The sequence below is a fragment of the Alosa sapidissima genome, chromosome 15, assembly GCF_018492685.1.
Source record: "Alosa sapidissima isolate fAloSap1 chromosome 15, fAloSap1.pri, whole genome shotgun sequence".
Taxonomy (NCBI): Eukaryota; Metazoa; Chordata; class Actinopteri; order Clupeiformes; family Clupeidae; genus Alosa; species Alosa sapidissima.
In genome coordinates this window covers 14,091,769-14,114,268 of record NC_055971.1, presented here as the reverse complement: position 1 = coordinate 14,114,268, position 22,500 = coordinate 14,091,769, and the positions used below count along the sequence as shown (strand labels likewise).

The 22,500-nt window shown below is 44.7% G+C and overlaps 3 protein-coding genes across 7 annotated transcripts in view; all 3 read left to right on the top strand.

Moving 5' to 3' along the window:
• fndc3a (fibronectin type III domain containing 3A) overlaps positions 1 to 5,891 on the top strand; it is a 62,293-nt gene extending 56,402 nt beyond the window's left edge. For all 5 annotated transcript variants that reach the window (XM_042062809.1, XM_042062808.1, XM_042062812.1 and 2 more), the window contains one exon: positions 2,938 to 5,891. In XM_042062809.1, the coding sequence (XP_041918743.1) occupies positions 2,938 to 3,252 (315 nt within the window). In that variant the 3' untranslated portion in view covers positions 3,253 to 5,891. The remainder of the gene's footprint in view (positions 1 to 2,937) is intronic.
• A 1,921-nt stretch (positions 5,892 to 7,812) lies between these two features.
• On the top strand, positions 7,813 to 11,569 carry mlnr (motilin receptor). Its single transcript, XM_042062813.1, has 2 exons — positions 7,813 to 9,054; positions 11,193 to 11,569. The coding sequence occupies exons 1-2, from the start codon at positions 8,223 to 8,225 to the stop codon at positions 11,495 to 11,497; spliced, it is 1,137 nt and encodes a 378-aa protein (XP_041918747.1). The 5' UTR covers positions 7,813 to 8,222; the 3' UTR covers positions 11,498 to 11,569.
• A 5,243-nt stretch (positions 11,570 to 16,812) lies between these two features.
• zgc:153184 (uncharacterized protein LOC751652 homolog) overlaps positions 16,813 to 22,500 on the top strand; it is a 20,037-nt gene continuing 14,349 nt past the window's right edge. The window contains exon 1 of the mRNA XM_042062814.1: positions 16,813 to 17,126. Coding sequence (XP_041918748.1) covers positions 17,121 to 17,126 — 6 coding nt within the window. The 5' untranslated portion in view covers positions 16,813 to 17,120. The remainder of the gene's footprint in view (positions 17,127 to 22,500) is intronic.

Genomic DNA, 22,500 nt, shown 5'->3' with positions numbered 1-22,500 from the left:
CAAGGCAGTGATGTATTTATTTATGCTGTGAGCCAAGGTATTATACAAGTATTAGTACTAATGATGGTCAGACTACTGTTTTGAGCGCTGAAGAGTTTTCCCTGTGTTCCCTGTGCACCAATTGAGACAGATGGTACAAGAGAGCAGTGTCTACTGCACGCACTCTATACCAGTGGTTTTCAAAGTGGGGGCCGGGGCCATGAGGGGTTGCCAGGGGGGCCTCAGAAAGTTGGAAGGAAAAATAAAAGCAACATTTGAAATATTGAAAATATACCTATTACTATGAGGGTTGTTATACAATGCCATTATAATAATGTGGCACATATCTGAACATTATATTTTCCATGATAATGACTGGGAATAATAGTAGAGTGATGGCTTTCATATAGCAGAAAGCCCCAAATGCAATTTTTGCACACTGTATGCTCCATCGCGAAGTGCTTGTGGCTAAAATAATTATTAGGATTAGCTTAATGTATTTTTACATTTGCTGTAGTATTGTCGATGGGTTTAATAACACATCAAGGGGGTCCTTGGCCAGAACCTAGTGGTATTTGGGGGGCCTTGTCGTGGAAAAGTTTGGGAACCCCTGCTCTATACTATCCTTTTTTCCATTCGATGTGTGTGGGATGTCATTCTTTCCCTTGCCCGCCCTGTTCAATCCAAGTAGCATCAGAGTTTAGTTTGACATTGGTCTTGGCGTAGATTCAAGTAAGGGTTAGCTCAGTTCCATAGTCCACTGCTACCCTTTTCTGTGACCCTTGAAGAAGAAATGTAGTACAACAAGGCAGCTCCCGCTGTACCCAAAATACCCTCTGCTGCATTTCCTCTGTTCAGATCTTTGGTCTTGTGAACTCTGGTACCCTTTATGGTACCCTTTATGTCCTCCATCATCCTCCTCACCGCTGTCTCCATCGCTCCCTGAAGGCCACTCTCCATCACCGCTTGGGTTGGGGGGTTGAGGGACAGCAGGTGTTGGCGCTCCCGCTGGATGCTAATGTGGACTAATGGCGGTTAGTGGTGGCGCTTTGTCATGCCGGTGTGATGCTAATCTCCTGGGACGGGAGCCCCAGCGAATGAAATAAAGCTGGCATAATGAATATCATATCCGGGCGTATTTTGCATGGTCCTCCCTGACACCGTCAGTGCCCATCTCCAGCGCCATTCATCTCCGATCCCCCCATAACTGCCGCCCAACAGCTGTGTGCTACGGCCACAGGTAGAAATGGCTGGATGTCCCCATAGCTCGCCCCAGCAAAGAGCTCTAAGAGCTCAAAGAGCCGTTAGCTAGAGTCTCAGCTAGTGCAGTCCTGGTGCTCACCTTTCTGATAGAAGGCTGCAGTGTTTCCCATACATTGACTTATTTGTGGCGGCCCACCACAATATCAACATTGACCACCACATAATAATTTTCCGGGTTGTGCTAAATTGTGCTTAAATCTGGTTAGCATCATAACCACGCTGCGCTAATTTGTTAAAAACGGTTGCATTCAAGTTAATTCTGCAAACCTACCACCACAAATAGAATTAAATTCTGTGGGAAACACTGGGCTGGATTGTTAGCATTGACTTTTAACAGAAACGTCCACACGTTTCCTTCAGTAGTGGGATGGGTGTGGCTTTAGAGAGACGTGCTAGTAAGGTGCAGAGGTCAGAGTCCGGTTAAAGGGTCTCCTAAAAGATCAGTTGAAATGGATATGTGAGTCAGTTACGGCACCTATTTAAGTGATCCGCCCTCACATCCTGGAGATTATCCCACCACCAATTTAAATCACTTTCTGTGGAAAAGCCAAAACTTTAGATCTCCTGGATTAAGTTTGTTTATCCAAACTAAGCCAGACTAAGTCACCCAAAACCTCCCAAGAGTTTGTTTTGGTTGTTGATTAACCGGGTGTTGAACTAGAGTAGACTGTTTTTGTTTACCCTCTCCGGTGTGGAGTGTTTGGGGGTTTTTGGGCTGATTTCGAGTGAGATGTTTGGGGTTTTCCTCCCCTGTTTGTCTGGTCTGCTTTGGGTGGCATCCTCTGTGGATCTGTGTAGTGTTTACTCGTTTACTCGTTTACTCGCAGAGTTCCCTCTTTGCCCTCCGCCCCTCTCCTTTTTGTTCCCTCTCTCTCTCTCTCTCTCTCTCCCTCCCTCCCTCTGTCTCCTCTGTATTCTCCTCCTCTCACCATCTCCCTCTCCTGCCCTCCTCCCCCCACCCTCAGTTCCAGCACACTTTGTTCCTCTCAGGTGGTGCCAAGCGTTTATGTATGTGCGCACGCACGCGCACGCGCACACACACACACACACACACACACCAGGCTGCATCTGTATGAGTCATCCCTGAAGTCTGTGTGTGTGTGTGTGTGTGTGTGTGTGCCACTGTAAAATGTTTGTATTTTTTGGCTTTAAGACTCTGCAAACCTCACTTTCCTTTCCCTGTATGTAATTTTGGCTCATGGACAAAGGTGCATGTGTGTCTGTGTTTGTGTACACATGTGTGTGTGTGTGTGTGTGTGTGTGTGTACGCATGTGGCACCACATCTGAAGAATTGGCCAGCAGAGTGTTGTGTTTGTGAAGACAACAGTGTCCTCAGTAAATCCTTCCTGACATCAGCTATTGCTTGCACACACACACACACACACACACACACACACACACACACTTTCTCACTCTCTCTCTCTCTCTCGATGTTGGGTGCCATGGAAAAGTACTGGCCAGTCTCATGCCTCATCTGTCTTCTGTGTGTTTCAGGGAGGGACATTGATATATATATATATATATCAATGCTTCTTCCCTCCCCGATAGGTAGTGTTTTCCTGACCTTTAGCATAAATATATTGTATAGGGACATGTGTGGGTGAAGATATCATTGTATTATTCAAATGTGAACAGTGATGCATTGGAAGTGCCACACATTTATACTGCTCTTCTCTTCGATCTCTCCATCTCAGGTGTATAAGGGCAGCTCGTCCTCGTACATGCTGTCGGGGCTCCAGGCCACCAGCGAGTACCGTTTCCGCGCCTGCGCCCACCGTCTGTGCCAGGACGCGCCCGAGCTGGCCGGCCCCTACAGTCCCACCGTCTTCCTGCCGCCCCAGCGGCCGCCCCCGGAGGCTGGCACGGCGGCGGGCACCCGGGGGGCAGCGGAGTCGCGGCGGCCCAAGCGTAGCCTGACGGACGAGCAGCTGACGCTTATCTTCATCCTGCTCTTCGGCGTCAGCGGCATCCTCATCGCCTTCGTCATCCAGTACTTTGTCATCAAGTGAAAGACTGGCCCACGGAGAAGTGAATGATTGTGCTAAAGAGGAAAACAAAAACCACAGATACACCCCTACATAAATATATACATGTATACATACAAACCCCTCCCCATGTATACATACAAACAATCCCTGCAAACCCCCTCCCCAATCCGGCATGGTCTGTACGGCTTTGTTTTTTTTTTTGTTTTTTTTTTATTTCTCTTTATTTCTCTTTATTTCTCTATTGCTTTACTGTTATCGTTATATTCATTGACTTTCCTTTTTTATTTTTTATTTTTTATTTTTGTCTTATTTTACATCATGGGATTCAGTCATCCACAATGGAAAGGAGGTCTCTCTCTTTTCTTGTGTCTCTCGCTTTCTCATCTATCTATCCCTCCCTCCATCTCTCCCTTCACCCTCCCTTGTCACTTTTCTCTCTCTCACACTGTCGAAGGAGCTCTATTGGTTCAGTAGGGCTGTGTGTTGTGTGTGTGTGGGGGGTAAGAGCAGTTCAGAGAATGACTGTCTGCTCCAGAATCTCATCTCCTCATTCATTCACCTAACTACGTATATTTCAGTCACGTATATATCCATATATGTGCAGATGTAAGCATCTTGTTATTTATATATATATGTATTTTTTAGCTCCGGTATGGGAAATTCTGATTGGTCAACCGGTTTTGTAGGCCTGGCCCCACTGGCCTTGGCTGCCCCTTTCTCGAGAAAGCGTTTGTGGGGTTCTTTTTTTTCGTATGGGACTGAGACAGAAGGGACTGTGGGCACTGTGCTGGCAGACTCTCGGAGCGGTCATCTCCGAGGCACATGCGCGAGACAGCCACCCCATACGACGGGGAAAAAAAGAAGCCGCGGGGTTGCCCGACGGCCCCCAGAAGGACTTGTGAACCCCCCACCTCCCTTTTCCCTTTCTTCCTCCCCCACGTCATGACCCCCAAATGTTGGGAGAGGAGTTCACAAACAGGAAGGAACCCGTAAGAGGCGCAGCATGGCCCGTCGAGGCGTTGTAGAACGTTCATTTAGCACTTTCCGACCTTTTTGATGTTCCGAATGTGTAAGGATGCAAAAATGACTAGATAAATGTTTAGTATATTTTTGTACAGTGAAGAAACACGGAGGGCCGTCACTCCCAAAGTGGGAATAACCTATGACGGGGTTTAGTGGGGATAGACAAAAACAAACAAACAAACAAACAATAAAACAATAAAAAAAATAAAAAATGAGAACCAATCTAACAAGAAAAGAGAACTTTAGAAGAGTATTTTTTAATATCAAGTAGTTACTGTAGCTTGTTTTTACAGTTATACAACTGCTGCTTTGCTCCAAAACATTTGCTCAGCTCAAGGAAGAGAAAAAAAGAATATGGAAAAAAAAAAAGTACGCTTTCCGGAAACTCCTCTTTGGTATCTGCACCTTAGTGAAAGGATGTGAGATGAAACTTGACTGAATGCATCACCAGCTTGTGATGCGATAGCTGGAACTGCTCTCAGATGGATTGTGCAAAGTCCTATTTCTGTCTTGGGTGTTTTAAAAATTGTAGTTCTATTGAATATATTAAAGTCTTTGAAACTGGTATATGAAACTGTTATAATTAAAAGAAGAAGACAAATCTAAATGACTTCAGGAGCTCGCTGATTAAATTCAAATCAACTAGCATTTTTGGTTAAGTTTTCATTTATTATTTTTAACTTTAGTTTAAACTGATTATGTTAATTTTACTTTTTTTTAGCTATATTAATTTTGATGTACTGTACAAGATAATTACAAGAGTATCTAATTATAGAATTTAATATTCATTTTGTGAAATCCTTTGGTCCCCCTGTTGGTTGGCATAGGGTGGTGTGGGTGGGGTGAGTTCGGAGGGGGATAGGGCTATGCATTTGAGGTTTATTTTTTTATATCGGAAGATAATTTAAGTTAATTCTGTCCAGAGAAAGAAAATCGTTAAAAAAAAGAAAAAAAATGTGTTGTGCAGAAATGCAAATCAGAAAGACAGCAGTGAAACCATGTGCTCGTTCGTCATGTAATTCCTGTGAAATCTAACACTTGCCTTTTCTCTGTGTTTTAAGTCTTTGTGAGTGATTGCGAATGCGGAAAACACATACAGTGTAGCAGTCTGCTAGTAGGGTTTTTGTGATGTGTTTGGTTATGGGAACGGCCATTGCTGTTGCAACAGTTAAAAACAAGTACAACAGATACTTTGCAAGAAGTCTTGGATGATTTAAAAAATAACAAAAGAATTACATGATTTGGTCTTCTAGATATTCTGCAATGTCTCAAATTCCTATTTTTGATAGTGATTTAAAAAATGTAATTGCAACATATGTGCCATTTTAGCACCTCCCCTCACCATGGTAGAGCCCCCTACTATTGGCTGGCGGGAGAAAGGAAGCTACAAAAAGAAAAAAAATATGCACAAAAAAATGAGACCATTTTTATGTAATTTTAATGTTTGCAGTTACCTCATACACCGTACATTCCAAAATGAGAGATTTGTTATACTCTACATAATACCAGACATATCACTTTAAACTGTTCGTTATGAAATAAAAGAAATGTATAATCATAAATATGTATCTAAAGCGTATCTGTATAGCCATGATATCTACAGAAGATCCATGCACAATAAAAGATTTATAATTCTTCATTGTCAACATATTTCTTCATCAGTCCATCATAAATAATTGACTCTAAATCAGTTTCATGGTTTTGATCAGTCAAAGCCTCTATTGGGTTTTGTAGAGTTGTATGCAAGTTATAGACAAGGTATTACATACCAAGATAGAAAACAGCAATGTCCCAGTTGTTTAATGTTTAATTTTGGATTCTGTGGGTTTAACTGTGTTTATACAGTAAATATTTTCTAATGTTTTACTGTATATTTCTTTGTCAGTTTCGGTCATAAAAATATATAGGGGGAAAAAAAGACATGCCATTTTTATAACCATTGAACATAATGAAAGTAACCACTGTGCTTTTCTTTATCCTCTGCAAAGCACCTGTCATCTCTTCCAATGCATCAGTGCAGAATTCATTTGAACAGCCCAACGGGACAGTGACACTTCCATATAAACATCCTTGACGTGCCACTTTCATATAAACATCCTTGTTGAGGATGTATGTCCTGTCAAGCCTGCCAGCAGCAATCAGCGTAATAAATGGACCTCTGTGTCACACGAGTGACCACCATGTCCTCTCCCTGCCTGGCTACAAATCTCAATGTTCCTTTGCCAGCTCCTCACCCAGCTAGCCAGGTTGCTGCTGCTGTGCTGTCAGTAGCAAATGACCCCCTCTGACTTGTTAGAGACGAGTTCTGGTGCTAAATACTGCATCTTTGGCCTCTACACTCCTTGGTCTCCTATTTCGCCTCTCTAAGCCTAAGCGAAGGATTGTTTGAGGGGTGATGCTTTTTTTTTTGTCTTTCTGATTCTTTTCTCCTTTCCCCCCCACCTACAAAGACTTTGTTTGCTTGAGAATGGTGGACCAGTCCAGTGCTGTCAGAGATGAAGTCCCACCCCCACCCCTGAGAAACAAACAAGACAACATGGCCACAAAGAGCTGGATAGACATGTTCTTTAGGTAAACTCCAAACAGACCCAGACCCACCAGGTTACACAAGTTTGTCAGGAAGGGACAACTGCATGCAAGAGACAGAATAATGGAGACAGAGTTCATTGTTTTTTTGGTTTTTTTGGTTTTGCGTACATTCTGTTTGTTTGAGCTCTCATATGTAAAGAGCAACCCTAGCCACTTGGCCTGACGAACCCGATCATACTCGAAGACACAGAGAAGCTCTCTCCTCACAGCCCCTTCAAATGGTCGCTTCCCAGAATAGCCAGAGATATGACCACACTTCTCCCCTTGTCTGTTTTTGTTGTCAATGCCTCACTGTCCTCCTTCGGTGTACCTGTTGACACAGAAGAGGGGAGAGAGCCACTCCACTGTCCCGCATCCAGCGAGGCGTGACGGGAGGAGTGGAGAGGACACTTGGCAAGCGTCCAGCGTTCTTTTTTTTTGTTGTTTTATCTCCAGAAGAGATTGTGCATGTACACACATCATCAGGGAATATAGGATGGCAAACAGTGGCAGGCTGATAGTGCATTGCTGATAATGCCACTACTGGAGAATAGGACTGCTCCTTTGGCTTATATAAATACAAATATGTTATTTAAGTAGTTCATAATGGCTTTAAATGGTGGTTTTAACAATGTGGAATAAATGTATGGCTGCCCCCTTTGCAGATTGCTTTTTATCTTGTAGCTGGTTGCGGCCATGCAAGTGACAGTGTATGAGCTGTGCTTGAATCATATTATTTAAATTGGCAATGTTATTTTGTGTTATTTCCAATTCAATTCAATTGGAAATCCAGATCTGAAGAATAATGCTATAGGGTAATTCTATAGGGTTTTGATGGATACATGAAGAAAAGCTCTTACCCCTTCTGTTGTCCCCTCCTCCCTCTCTCCCTCATACCCCCCACTCTGTTCTGCTTGGTTGTTCCCCCTCTCTCCTCCTCCTCCCCCCTACCCCTCCTCCTCCTCCAGCAGTGGCTCTATTTGATTAAGAATTAGACTTGTTGATGGACCCGGCGCACAGGCAAGTCCACTGCGAGCCGCTCACATACTCCACAGCTGCTGCTGCCGAGCTCAGACTGGAAGGTGACCTGCTCCCTACTCAAGCTCCTGAAACCCAGCCACTGAGGAAGGTCTGCACGGAACTGTCTGTGTCCCCGTCGGTTCCTCTAGGTCCCATTCAGCATCTCAGCTGAAGGAGGAAGGAGAGAGGAAGATTGTGTGGTATTCCTTTGAGTGAGTCTCTTCAGTAGATGGTGATGTTGGACGTCTAGAGGTTCCCTGTGACTTGGAGCACCACATTTAAAGTTTGTGTGGAGGACTGCCTGCTCTGAAAAAGTGGGATTTAAGATCAAGAGAGGAGAAGGGAGAAGCTTCAGCTTCAGCTCTGCTGGTGTCCTCTGTATGCGACTAGACGGGGGAGTGCGCGTCACTCCCGGTGGCATTCCGGTGAACCTGCATCCCAGCATCGGAGCCGGGGACCAATCCCCCGCCAGGATGATCGATGACCCTTACACGGACTATCATTACTATGTCGACTCGCTCTTCCCTGCGTCCACTCTCATCCCGGTCACTGTGGTGTGCCTGCTCCTCTTCCTGGTTGGTGTGGTGGGCAACACCATGACCATCCTCATCATCCAGCGCTTCAAGGACATGAAGACCACCACCAACCTCTACCTGTCCAGCATGGCCGTGTCAGACCTGCTGATCTTCTTCAGCCTGCCCTTTGACCTCTACCGCGTGTGGAAGTACGAGCCGTGGGTGTTTGGCCCGCTGGTGTGCCGCATCTACCACTACATCAACGAGGGTTGCACGTACGCCACCATCCTGCACATCACGGCGCTCAGCATGGAGCGCTACCTGGCCATCTGCTACCCGCTGCGCACCAAAGTGGTGGTGACCAAGCGCCGCGTGAAGCTGGTCATCCTGGCGCTGTGGGCGTTTGCGCTGCTCTCGGCCTCGCCAATGCTGCTGCTGGTCGGCGTGGAGTACAAGAACGCTACGCTGGCGGACGACAGCACGCGCCAGTGCGTGCCCACCAGCTACGCCATCGACTCGGGCCTCCTCAACACCATGATCTGGGTGTCCACCATCTACTTCTTCGGGCCCATGCTGTGCCTGCTCTTCCTCTACGGCTCCATCGGGCGCAAGCTGTGGAAGAGCAAGATGGAGGAGCTGCGAGGGCCGTGCGCAGCGGTAAGGGCCAGGTCACACCGGCAGACCATCAAAATACTCGGTGAGTGAGGGATGAATGGATGGAGGGGTGGATGGAGGGATGGATGGAGGACATTAAAGAAGGTAGGGAGAAAGTGTGTGGATGAGTAGAGGTAACACTGGATGGACGTAGATGAACGATACGTGAGAGAGACAGGCCCTGAATGAGAGATTCACTGTGTGCCATAATGTGAGAAGTACTGAAAAAACACTGCTTACAGGAAAATGCCATCACACTCATTAACAGGTGGCACACTATTGTTCATTGATGTGCAAATAGAAAGAAAGTAAAATAGAAAGAAATAGATGAGTGAGTGAATGGATGAATGAATGAAATACCCTGGGAGGTGAGTAAGTGTGTGTGTTTGAGAAAGAGCGAGGGAGAAATTGAGACAGAGTATGTGAAATTTATTATGAATCGTAACACATTTTCTGGTGATAATTGAAATGGATATTCACACTAAATTAAGAGTTGAGGCTGAAAAGACATAATAACATCCAATAGCAACTGTAGCTCCACACACCCGTCACTTATTCTTACCTACCCAAAAATAGAGGTGTGTGCACCACATATATAGGTGCCTTGTACATATAGAGGTATATGTTTGTAGCACCTAGAAATATTGTGTGTGTGTGTGGGAGAGAGAGAGAGAGAGTGTGTGTGTGTGTGTGTGCGTGGATCTCCTTTGCAAATGAATGAATGTGTGAAAGCGTTGACACAAGTGGGATATTGCTTTAATTAAATCTGTAACTTGGTGTGTAGAGAGCGTAGGAGAGCAGCACATCTGTTTCTTCTTCGTGCACGTGTACTGCGCTCCCACAACGCCTACAACATGCACGCTGTCAACACAAAGGCCAACCTTTACCTCTTTACATGTTAAAAGAACATACGAAAGAGTTCCGGAGTGGATCATAGTTAAGCATTATCTTCCATGTTAAAAGAACATACGAAAGAGTTCCGGAGTGGATCATAGTTAAGCATTATCTTCCATGTTAAAAGAACATACGAAAGAGTTCCGGAGTGGATCATAGTTGAGCATTATCTTCCATGTTAAAAGAACATACGAAAGAGTTCCGGAGTGGATCATAGTTGAGCATTATCTTCCATGTTAAAAGAACATACGAAAGAGTTCCGGAGTGGATCATAGTTGAGCATTATCTTCCATGTTAAAAGAACATAAGAAAGAGTTCCGGAGTGGATCATAGTTGAGCATTATCTTCCACTACTTTCCATTTAGCATTTTGATGATTTTTGATTGTTTTTTTGATCTGCAGACATTAGACCAAGATGTCTGCCCTATTCCCCTAAAACCTCCTCTTCAGTTGTCACTCTATAAACATCTGGTTTATTTGGCACCAACCGGATTAGCCAGCTGATTTGTGGCCCTGGGGTTTCCTTACAGTAACAGACAAAAGCTCATTGTTCTGCCGTCTGTAAATATTTAATTCACCATATCTTCTATTACATTAATGTTGGTCATTAGGCTGACATGCAGAACAAGGCCGCCATGCCACGTTTGTTAAGTCTCAGATTGAATTGTGGTTGTGGGGGCTGTGTGTGTGTGTGTGTGTGTGTGTGTGTGTCTGTGTGTCTGTGGTGGGGGGGTGTATGGTGTTGGTCTCGTAAATCAGTCCCTAATAGGAATTTCCATGCTTCCATGCTCCGGAATGCCTGAGCCCTAATCCAAGTGCAGGGGTAGAAATCTGGAGATGGAGTCACTAAATCACTAACCTCCTGCTGGAGATGACAACAGCTCCATACAATCAGCACGCAGACTTGCCAGACTCGACAAAACCCACTCACCCCCAATGACCAAGCCTGGGTTTGCTCAGTCACAGGTGGAAGGTATAAGTTGTTACTTGTCATGAGGGTGAGAGGCTGGAATTGGTGGTACGATTTAGTGTCTTAAAAGAAAAACTTGTTTGGTCTACATCAGAATTAAAGGTATAGGTTCAGAGTGAAAGTTAGATATAGATGGAGAGTAATTTAGGTTTTGGAACTAGCAGTTGAAACAGCTGACAACGCAGTTTGAGGAACCAACAGTTGAAATAGTTTTACAAATAAACGGTTTCAGTTCCTGTGTTCCATCCTCCTAGCTCCTACCTTGTTTACATGTTCTCTCCTTCCTCTCTCTCCATCTTCTCTCCATCCCTTTCCAGCCGTGGTGGTGCTTGCCTTCGCCATCTGCTGGCTGCCCTATCACATCGGCCGCAACCTCTTCACCTACGCCAACGACTACTACGAGGCGCGCCTGAGTCAGAACTTCAACGTGGCCTCCATGGTGCTGTGCTACCTGAGCGCCTCCATCAACCCGGTCCTCTACAACCTCATGTCCAAGAAGTACCGCGCCGCCGCTCACCGCCTCTTCCTGCTGCGCCGGTGCGGCCACCGGCCCGGTCAGCCACGGGCGCTCTCCGTCCGGGAGGACATCGCCACATGCACCGACACCTTCACCGGGGTTTAAGAGAGAGAGAGACAGAGACAGAGAGAGAGAGAGAGAGAGAGAAAGAAAGAGAGAGAGACAGAGAGAAATGGACAGCAGAGGGAAAGAGTTGTTATGGTATTAGGCGCCGCCACTGAGAGCCTGATTGGTGTCTTAGAGAGCCAGGGAATGGATGGACAGTCACTTGAGGTGAGGTTTCCGTGGAAACCTAATTGAGCATCAAGCTGGGATCACCTGCACAAAAGGTTAAGATGAAAGAGACTGAGAAGAGAGGGAAAGGAAAATATATAATTGTGTAATGCTGCTATGTGAAAAGGGGGGGGTATGTAGAGAGAGGCTGAACTTGAGAAAGGGCAAATATTCCAAAGGTCCTTTTAAGTTGCCCTCAGTGATATAACAGTGAAATCAATTCACCCAAACTTGCAAAAAAATATGAACATGAAAAAAACCTTATTGTTATTGATTCTCATGGCTCAGCTAGTAGAATCCATTACAGAATTATGTACACAAAGCATTTCTTTGTAAGAACATTACAGCCAATTGTTATTATGATGGGGTGGGGGGGCAATGACTGAGAGGGTACAGACCTGTAATATGTTAGACCTGGGTAATTATGATCAAAAATTAAATAGACTGAGAGGGGTTTGAGTAATTGAGGAGCCTTGTTAGTTAACTGGAGGACACCATCCAGTGAAATAACACCGACAGTAGTGACAGATCATTCTGTCTGGCTAATGGTGGTGCCAGCAAGGCTTGGTAAATCACATTCTGTTCACACAGCAAGCTAGTCTCTCTTTTCTGTATTTTCCTCTCACATCTAACTGTACCTTGAAAAAAGATCTTTTTTTGTTGTTTTCTTACATATCCGCAATTGATCGGTGTACACAAAAAAAGTCTTTGACACATGATGGCCAGAAGGTTTTCAAAGCTTCTACCCCCATATTCATTATCCTTCCTTTGTAGCATTCACACTCATATGGACAGAGGAAGCATAAAAGCAGCCAGGGCCCTTCAGGATGTGAACCTGAACGCGAGGTGCATTCTGAGTGAATAATTCGCCTGATGCAGATGCCCCCTCCGCACCCCCCCCCCCCCCTCCCCCACACACACCCGCGTCAGTGGCCACCTGAGCCCTGGGTAAATGCCTGGCGCCCTTTGGCCAAAACACAAAGTGCTGCCTGCTGCCTACGTGCCCCTCCACAGCTGCAATCGACCATCGCGATCACATTACTCCCTCCTGGGCAGATTTACAGTGGCAGGCCTGGCTTCCACATCACTATATTCAAACTAATGACGCTGCCCTTCTCCCTCCAGTTAATGTCTTTGAGAGACAGATAAAAGTGTGTGTCATTTGTTAGGAGGTACCAGTGGGGTATCAGTCTGTGCCAGGGCTGTGGCCCTAATCTTTGCACACACACACACACACACACACACACACACCCTACTCATAACTGACTACAAAGCTCTTTTGTGCCAATGGCGTGTTCGGCACCAGTCTTCATTTGTGTGGCTAATGTCTTGTTTAACGTGTGTATTGGTATATCTTATTTAAAGTGTGTTTTGGTGAGGGGACCTTACTCTGCTGTGTTTTGGTATGCCTACTGGGGTACATGCTCTTTCAGGACCGATTGAAGTGTCCAGTGGCCTGTCTAACAACCATGTTTTTAATTCCATGGCTATTTCAAACTGTTTATTGGACTCTAGAATACCTAGCTCTCTTTAATGCGCTCCTCTGAGGCCGGGCACAGGCATTAAATTTCTATCTTGGCACAGGCATTAAATTTCTAACTCGGGAGAGCTCAAAGAGACGAGGGCAGCTTTCAGTGCTTACTTTAAAAGTACCTCTCGTAGACTGAGTGGCAAACGTCTGCTCTGCTGTGACTTGTGCCTAAGACAAGACAGCTTGCATTGCTGCTGAAAACACATAAAAAGAAATGCACAAACAGACCAGAAATGTGGTGAACCCCACTCACACGTATTAATCAATGTCACTAGAGTCAACTAGGGACATTGTTGTGCTGACTCCTTAGATCTCCTTTGGGTTTCACATTCTTGCCAGCCTAACAACATTTTTTTTTGCAAAGAAACCTTTCTGTTCTGACTGTTTATAATACTTTGAGGATGTCAGTAACTTTCATAGCCTCTACAGGTTTCATATCTGTTGCTGTGTGTATTGTGTTCTGTGTAATAGCCTAGTTGTAATAGAATAAATGGGGGATTTTGAGAATATGTTTTCCACATAGTACAATTGTTTGTTGTTTTTAATGTTTTAGCATAGTAAAATAGATGGTTGACACTGCTAAGGATGTTGAATTTCTGATATGTATGTGCCAACATGTGCCATTGTAAACTTAATTTTAAAAGTGTCTTTTACACAATTCATGCCAAGCACTTTAGTTGTATCAGAGTAAGTCACACTTGGTGAAGCATTTACAAAGATCAAATCAGGCTTCAGTAGACTGTTGGAATGACATTGATGGAGGTAACATAGGCCAAGGTTTCATAAAACTTTAGGATTGTTGTGTAGACTACCATACAGTATAGTCGTATAGGCTATTTATACATTTCTTAACTGATGTTGGACTTCAATGGTGGACTTGTGGTACAATGGCATTGCTGTTTTCATTACATGTCATCAAGTATGATATTAAATATATTAAAAACTGAAGTAATCCTACTGAAATATATTGTTGTTGATGTCAATAATTTTGACAATAATGACACTCAGTAATATATTGTATATAATGTCATTATCATGTTATAAACTATATTTACAATATCATACTATCAATGTAAACATTGAAACAGTACTACAAAATGTAACAATAAACGAAAACTTTATGATATAGCACACAGTTGGGGGATATGTTACTCTATAAATTGTTGTAATCGCCTACCCATCAATATGAACGACAGCTTTCTGATTATGAAAAGTGCAGTTCTGACTTTCTCCACAGTGGGGTGTCAGAGCCTGGTCTTGTGGGGGTGACCTCACTGCTGTCCAGTCCTGAGATAACGCTGGAGTGTTCATCGAAGGGCAGGGTTGTTTTGAATTCTTATCTTAAAGCGTGGAGCCGACACAAAGCAGGCCACCCTACGCAAGCGGCCCCGGAGGATTCCCAGAGCTTTTTGGCCTCGCTCGCCGTCTCTGCAGGCCAGCTTTTTCAGGGAAGTCATGGACAAATGAAGTCGTATTAGCCATTCATTATCTTGGCGTCTTTTCATCACCCTAACATAAAACATTTCAACGTGTATCATTTACAATATATTGCTAAGCGCTACATTAGATTTCATTAAAAAGGTTTAGTTCTGGCCATGACCTCACTGACTACCCCGAGTGTTTTCCAGGCTAGAGCATGTCAGACCTAGGCCTACGTCATGTGCTCCTATCCCTGACACGCTAATCTAACGCTGTGGTGACTGACTGTTCTGTTTCAGGCTAGCTCCACGTTATCTCTGCCGTCTCGTTTCCATAATTTTCTCTTCTCTTTTCTCTTGTATGTACACTGAGGTCTCTCTAAGGCCTTTTGCCATTTGTGGGCATCGGAATGACTGTGGTTCTATACACCTCTCTCTCTCTCTCTCTGTATGTCTGTCCCTGGCACTGCTCTAAATTGACTTCCTATTGTGTGTAACTGACAGGAAACGCAGTCGAAAACGGCAGCTCACACAAAGGGAGTGGGTGTCAGGGGGTCTTCAGTCGAAGCTGCACGTATCTGTGTGTGTGTGTGTGTGTGGGGGGGGGGGGGGGGGGGGTAAGTTCTCTGACTGGTCCTGTAATGACTTCTCACACTCAGAACTCAGAACCATACCCCCCAACTCACCCTCTCTCTCCCTGAACTCTGTTTATCACGGAGGAGTGCCTGGCAGGCAGACTCTTGCTATCAGTTCTTCCTGTTGGGGCTTAGGCAGAGGGGGGCAGTGGTCTCTATATTGCTAATCTCCCCGGCCTGCGGGGAGTGATCTCACCCAGCTGTGGCCTTGTTTATAAATAATGGGACAAAACTGAGAGGGGACCTCCTCAAGTGCAACACCCCAGTGATTCCTGCCTTTTATCTCCTCAGGCCTTTCTCTTTTTCTCTCCTTACCCGCCCTTGAGAAAACCCAAAGACTGGCCTTGTATGAACCAATGTGCGATAGTAAAATAAATCTTGGAAGAGAGTTTGTTTGTTTGTTTCATCGGGTCACAATTTGCTATCACGTGACGATGTGAAAAATCTCAATGCAAACCCAGATAAGAGAAGGGAAGGGTCTCTGCATCCGTTCAAGACCCCATTTCAGTCATCCGCTAAGGAAGTAACTTCTGAAGTGAAGCCATTGTTCTTCAGTGTAGGCCTACAGTGTCTTAGGCCTACTTCAGTTGTGAACAGAACTTGAAGTCTGAGTGCTGACCATTTTTAAAATAAGTAGCCTATTACTCATAGTCATTAATTAATTAAGCTGGTATTTCATAAAGCTGACGAGGACAAGGTTACACAGGGGATTGTATTTATTTCTTTGTAATGAACAAAAACTAAGACACCTTTCCAAATCCTGTGGATTTGTCTTCTTGTGTGAGGAGGTCAAAACAGAGTGAGTCAGCTGTGTGGTGACAAAATTCTGACTTTCATTTTGATCTCTTATGCAGATCTCTTTTTTGTTGTCACATGGTAGACACAGGATTTGCTTTTAATGCTTCTTCATCAGTATTCACATTATTTCCTGCCTTATGTGGATGTGGTGGAATGAAAAAAGGAAGGGAATTAAAGAAAGAACAAAAGATAGGAAATGAAAAACTTCTAACACATTTTTGAGGACCTTATCTTGTGCCACTGAGGCGCAGCTTAAGTTTTGTGTTTTTAACCAACCCATTTTGATTGCCTCCATTATTTCTTTTGTAAATGTTGACACTGTGTCAAGTTACAAGATTGTAAGAATGTGTAAATATTCCATTGAATATATTGAGTGTATCAACAAAGGATTGTGCAAAGTTAAAGAAACATATTATCTGATATAGCCTACCTCAAGAATCACATGTCAGCATTCTATCATAACCTATTCTAATGCACTGTATGATTCCAATACTGTAGGCCTACAGTTAAAAGTAATTTCTTCACAAGACCATCATATCAACGCTGGAAACGTTAAAAGTCAACATAGCCCTTAGATATTTTTGTGACCACACACATCTTTCTGTAAGATTGTGATCACACACCTTCTTGCTGCTATGTCACGCACAGCAAAACTCCGCAATTCTGCCAGCTTCAGAAACCACCAGGCTGTTGCGCAAGTGGCATGTGCGATGTAATAACGATGCACAGTTCACTCAAGCTTACTCCGGGTACGCCTCTGTCTTTCGCACACACGCAGACATACACACTCGCCTCTCTCTCTCTCTCTCGCACACGCACACAATTATACTCATGGTGTGGTTGGTACTGTTGTTGACTCCGGCTCTCTGGGTACGCATTGCCCATTTCCAAATATAAACATTGACCGCGCCGCTCTTCAAGGAGGCAACTTTCAGGAGCTCGCAAACTGCACTGGGGTGAGAAAGCGCCCAAAGACTAGCCTAAGCTACTTCGAAAACTTTGACAGCCAACAGTACACAGCAGAGGAACAGCGAGAGGGAAGACGGAGTGACGGGCGGACAGCTACTTTGAGGATGGAGGTACAAAACATTTTGAAATTATCAATGACATGATATACTGTCAATGAAAGGTTGACTGGGTAGTTACTGAACGGAACTGTTTAGCAAATAAATGTCGTTTCCTACATCATGTCCGAGCCCAATGAGAAAAAAGAAATTCACATTTGTAGCACAGCGAATCTAGTCACGTGATCTTTTGCGCGCACGAAAGATATGCACATAAGCACGTGTTTTACTAAATAAATAAGTTATGTCTTTCTTATCTTCGAGGATTGGACTTATCTTTTAATATGTAAAGTATTCATAATCTAACATTTGCTTAAAGCACTATACTTATGACCCACTGTTTCCAGTTCTTTGGATTGATCTTAAACAATACTAATGCCTTAGGAAATCATTGAGTTTGCTTTTTGGTGTCTTGTGATGTTGGTTAATAGATTTAAATGAAAAACAAAGTCAAGTGACTAGGTCACAGGGGAGCTATAGTGTAGTTGGTATGCACTATGGAGCATTGATTGACAGAGTCACCACAAGAAGGACGGCACCAGTGCTTGTATCAATTTGCCATACCCTCAATTTGCAAACTTTTAAAAAAAAAATATATATACTGTCTAAATTTCGACCTTTTAGTGGATCAAACTGTTACACATTGTGGTGTGTCTTCTCTACTAATAATATTGATAGATTTGGATCATAGTGGTAAACAGAAACATTTTAGATGGAATATCAAGGAGAAGGTCAATGCTAAAGAGACACTTTGGTAAGGCCACAAGGAAAACTGTGAGTGTATCTAAAAAGTCATGGTGAAAAGCCTCTTGTATACTAGTGATGACCTTGCACACTTGCTGTACAAGCTGTGGACTGTGTGGATGATGACCTCAACATTGTCTGGGAGTGGAAGCAGCTGGCCAGAAAGGACATACCTGTTTGTATTATGCTGCACCTCTAACCTGAATAATATTTTCATTTGACTAAACTATGTGGCCAAGCCCCAGTGAGAGACAGGAAATAGAATAGACCCACACAGCCCATGTGCATGTGGTTGATTCCGCTGAACGACCAGATTTATGGGTAAAAATGGAGTGTGTTGATGGTTTTTTTTTTTGTCTCAAGTTGCCTGCCCTCAGTGAGACGACCATGAAGGATGTCGTTCAGCAGACTCTGTGGTCTTACTTCCGCTTCTGGTGAAGTTACTGTTTTACGCCATGTTTCTCTCGAAGCGCTTCTCTTAAAGGCTGCAGTGAAATGACACGTGTGCCCATAAATGCTTCTGAAATATTTGTTTTTGTTGTGTTGAACTGTTGGTAATTTCAGGAATGGGATGCTTAGAAGTCTTTGTCTGTTCATAGTTATCCTCAGAGTTAAAAACAAAAGCAGATTGCATTGAACAATGTCAAGGCTGAACAAGTGAAATCCATTGTTTGTTGTTGTTGTTGTTGATAATGCTATGCTTAGAAAAAATAGTCTATGTAAGTGGTTTGAGGGAGACGGGGGGAGAGACAGACCTCCTTGATATTATTTATAGAATCATTGAGTCCCAGTGCTAAATGCTTGCGATGAGTGGGGCTATTTCCAGCCCGGCAGTCAAAAGCAAGGGGCGGTGTGTGAATGTGCAGCGGGAAAAATCACAACATCCTCCCAGAGCAAGTGGAACCACTGGCCTCCCACTGACCATCCTCTGTGAAAGGCTGGAAGTCCCATTGAGAGAGAGAGTAAGAGAGAGAGAGAGAGTGTGTGTGTGTGTGTGTGTGTGTGTGTGTGTGTGTGTGTGTGTGTGTGTGTGTGTGTGAATGTGTAGAAGGCAATGTGTAGAAGAAGGGTTAGGTAAACTAGTCTCGCACTATTCTCCGCTGAAAGCTTTAAAAGTGTCACAGTGTGTGTGTGTGTGTGTGTGTGTGTGTGTGTGTATGTAGAAGGCAGCAAGAGAGAGAGAGTGAGTGGGGGAGCAGGAGGGGGGTGGCCTCTTTGAGGATGGAAAAAAGGGGTGCAGCAGCAGTGGCGTCGGCGTCAGCCCCAGCGTCAGCTTCGTCAGCAGTGAGGAACAGCCTGTAACTGGAGCAGTGAGAGAATGGGAACGGCCTGCCAAGCATATGGAGGCCAGATTTATTATGTAATCCATAGTAAGTGTAAAGAAAACCCCAAAGCCAAACGCTGAGGCCAGCTCTGGTCCAGTGAGGGAGGTTTTGTTACTTGTTTCTTACCCAACTACAAGTAATGATGCGCCCACTCTGTAAACGAGACATCACCTGAGGGAAGCTTACTGTGATGTCTGTGTGGAAGCGTTAATGAGAGGACTTAGGGCAGAGTAAACACAGTGGGCAAAACCCCAACTCTACTATTTACGATCAGAATCAAAACCGTCACTATGAGGGAAGACGATGGCACGACAGCTGACAGATGGTAATGAAAGAAATAATTGTTGTTGCTCTCCAAACCGCGGCCACTTGATTAAGAGCACATGTGGATCATAATGAGATGTGTTTGTAAAATTTTTTTAGAGTGACATGCACTTCTTCACATTCCCCCGATCGCCTCAGCTTTTTATAGCGGCAGGAAACCAGTTGGTGTGGCTTCAAGTGATGTTGTCACCAACTTGGCATTTAGACCTGAGAGGAAAACTGAGTGGCTTATTATTTTCCCTAGATCATCACATCCCATGTGGATTATGTCAAGTTGAAGTGTGTCTGTGGTTACTTATGACCTCTTAAGTGGTCTGTGACAGAGCCAAAACTTGTGGATTTGACAGATTCTCCATACATACCTGTTTGCCTGTTTGGCAAGCTGATTTAGGTTTCATAATCAAGCATATTGAGGGATTTCTAGCACGAGAGACTTCTATGAGACACTTTGCTCAGAAGTTGTAAGAGTTGATTTATGAAGCAAAAGCTATAGTAGTGACGGGTGAGGGAGCTGAGAACTCAAAAGTGCCACTCGTTTGTCTTAAGGAGCTTGACCACACAGCAGCTTCCAGTTTTAAGTGCTGATGGTCACAAGTGGCAGTGGTTGAGAGTGAAACCTGTTTCATTACAAGGGCTGTTGTTCTGATTAAATTTAAAAAAAGATGGCCTCACACCTTATTTTAAAACCTGTTTACCACATATGGGCCAAATCCACTGACAAGATACCAGTGTGCATTTAGATTTTAGAATAACCCGAGTGGGAGTCTCCTAACATGCGCGTCTTATCTGTTGTGTTTGTTGTTGCCTAGCAGTCCTTACCAATGAGGCCTCTAATGAGGCCGGGATGCACTCGCGAGGGACAAACAGAGCGGCACACAAGGGACTCCCCCTCAAAACAGATCTCATGTAGCCGGCGACGACCCAGCTGCCCCAAACTGGGCTGGAACTCTGGCTGTTCATGCGTTCCAGATGCGAGTGGCGCACGTAAGTGCGCTGAACATAAGGCGTGAATCAGAGAGAATAATGTACATTCCAGGCATAATTCCGATTCTTCACACCTAGTGTTCACCCAAGCTTCTGTCTTAACACTCAGCTGGTTTGGGGGCAGGGGTGGGGTTGGAGCTGATAGTGTCTTAAGTAAACTCTGGGCTTTGTCACTCCGGAGTGGATCAGCCCGTCATCCAGAACGGAACCTCTTCAGTTCCCTCCCAGTCATGTCGGAAAAAGACACGCCCTCACTGTTGTTGTACAGTGAAGCAAATTATGTCAGTGGTGGAAGTACCAATATTATTTCATGTCAAAGGAAATGATGTATGCCGTGGTGTGCTCCCAGCTGGCAAACTACTTAAGCTGTTCTGTGATGGGTGGGAGTAAGAGACAGGAGGAAGTGATGACACTTTTGTATCCTAGATCAGTGTTCTGGGAAGTAATGCTCAGAAAGTGTCCGACATGCTCCTGAGTCTTGTAATTAGCATGCCTCCACTTCAAATGTGTGTGTGTGTGTGTGTGTGTGTGTGTGGTGTCCACGCTGTGGGTCGGCATGTGGCAGCACTGGCATGCAATCTGATTAGCTCCTGAATGCCAGCTATGTGCGACAGACCTAACGGGGACCTGATGCTAGAGGCGCACCGCGGCGACAGCTGTGAAGAGCTCAGGTTGCCGTGGCGAGTGTAAGCAGACAGAATATGGATCGAGGGGATAGACTAGATGACAAGATGACATAACACTCAAGGGGATGTGGATAAACAATCGAAGGGAGAACTTAGGCTGCTTAGATGTTAGTCAACACGTTGAATGTCAACATTGCAAAATGCCCACAGTTAGCAGGCCCAGAGGGTTAGCATGGTCTGAGCTTCCAAACAGTGGTTGTCATAATAACATAAAACAGACTCGGTAGTTGACATCATGGACCCAATTCTTTTATTAAATCCTTAAACAACTATATCAAAAATAGCAACACAACTTTATGGATATGAAAGGAGCATGAAGGAACATTTTATGGGCAATAAAAGAACATGCTTACAGAGCATTCTATACAGAAGGTCACACAGGATGATCCTTCACACATTCCCGTAACACTCAGCCCTATAATATCAACAAACCGCAAAACGTCCGGCCTTTCAAGAAACAGCTCTGGCCACACTTGGCGTAGAGCAGCAGGATGGAGATGAACCGGAGGGATGATCCCCCAGACGTTCACAGGCCTCTCATCTCTCATCCACCCAGAAGCCTCGTGGCGGTGCAGATGAGCTGCGGAGTGGGGCGACTAATCCTGCTGGATGAATCCGTCCACCGGGGATCCGCTCCTGCGCAGCCTCAGCTCGGCAGCCTGTGATCCTGGGGCCTCCAGATGGTTCCCTTCCCTTTGATTACCAGGCGCTGGGCGGAGGGGATCAGCCCATGAGGACCTCTCCCCTTAGCGAGCCTAGCGAGGAGAACGTGGGGCAGAAGGTCATATTAATCAAGCGCATTGGCTTACTCAGTATGCATGGCTGTTGAGCAGGATGGCTGAGAAGTTGGGGGTGGGTTGGTGGTGGTGGAGGGGGTGTTATGAGAGGCATTTAGGCATGCAAAGTATAAACACAGAGAGAAAGCTTTGGGTCCATTGTGCTTTATATTTGATTTTTTCATGACCGCACAGATTTTTTCATGACTAGCATGGCTAGCACCATCCACAGAGACATGGCTTTCTTTTGTGCAGGACGCAACCACAGCGGCAGTAGTGTCTTTGAATTAATAATGGGAAAGATCTAAAGGCAGCCTTGCAGCCAGCAAGTATGAGGGCGAGTATGATGATAAGAAATCACCTGACATTCCAGAGAAACAGGTCATAACTTGCTTTTTGCCTTCTACCATCTATACTTAATGCAGAACCCGAGAAAGAGAGAACGAGGGAGAGAGAGAGTAAACGGCTCCATACACTTACTTGACGTCTCAAAGCTTCCTGTTTGGCCCTATGCAGTTACCACATTCATCAATCTTTAATCTAAGCCACA

Coding starts and splice junctions, on each gene's coding strand:
- mlnr (XM_042062813.1), top strand. CDS start 8,223: ATGCGACTAGACGGGGGAGTGCGCGTCACTCCCGGTGGCATTCCGGTG. Junction 9,055..11,192: donor GCAGACCATCAAAATACTCG/GTGAGTGAGGGA, acceptor ATCCCTTTCCAG/CCGTGGTGGTGCTTGCCTTC.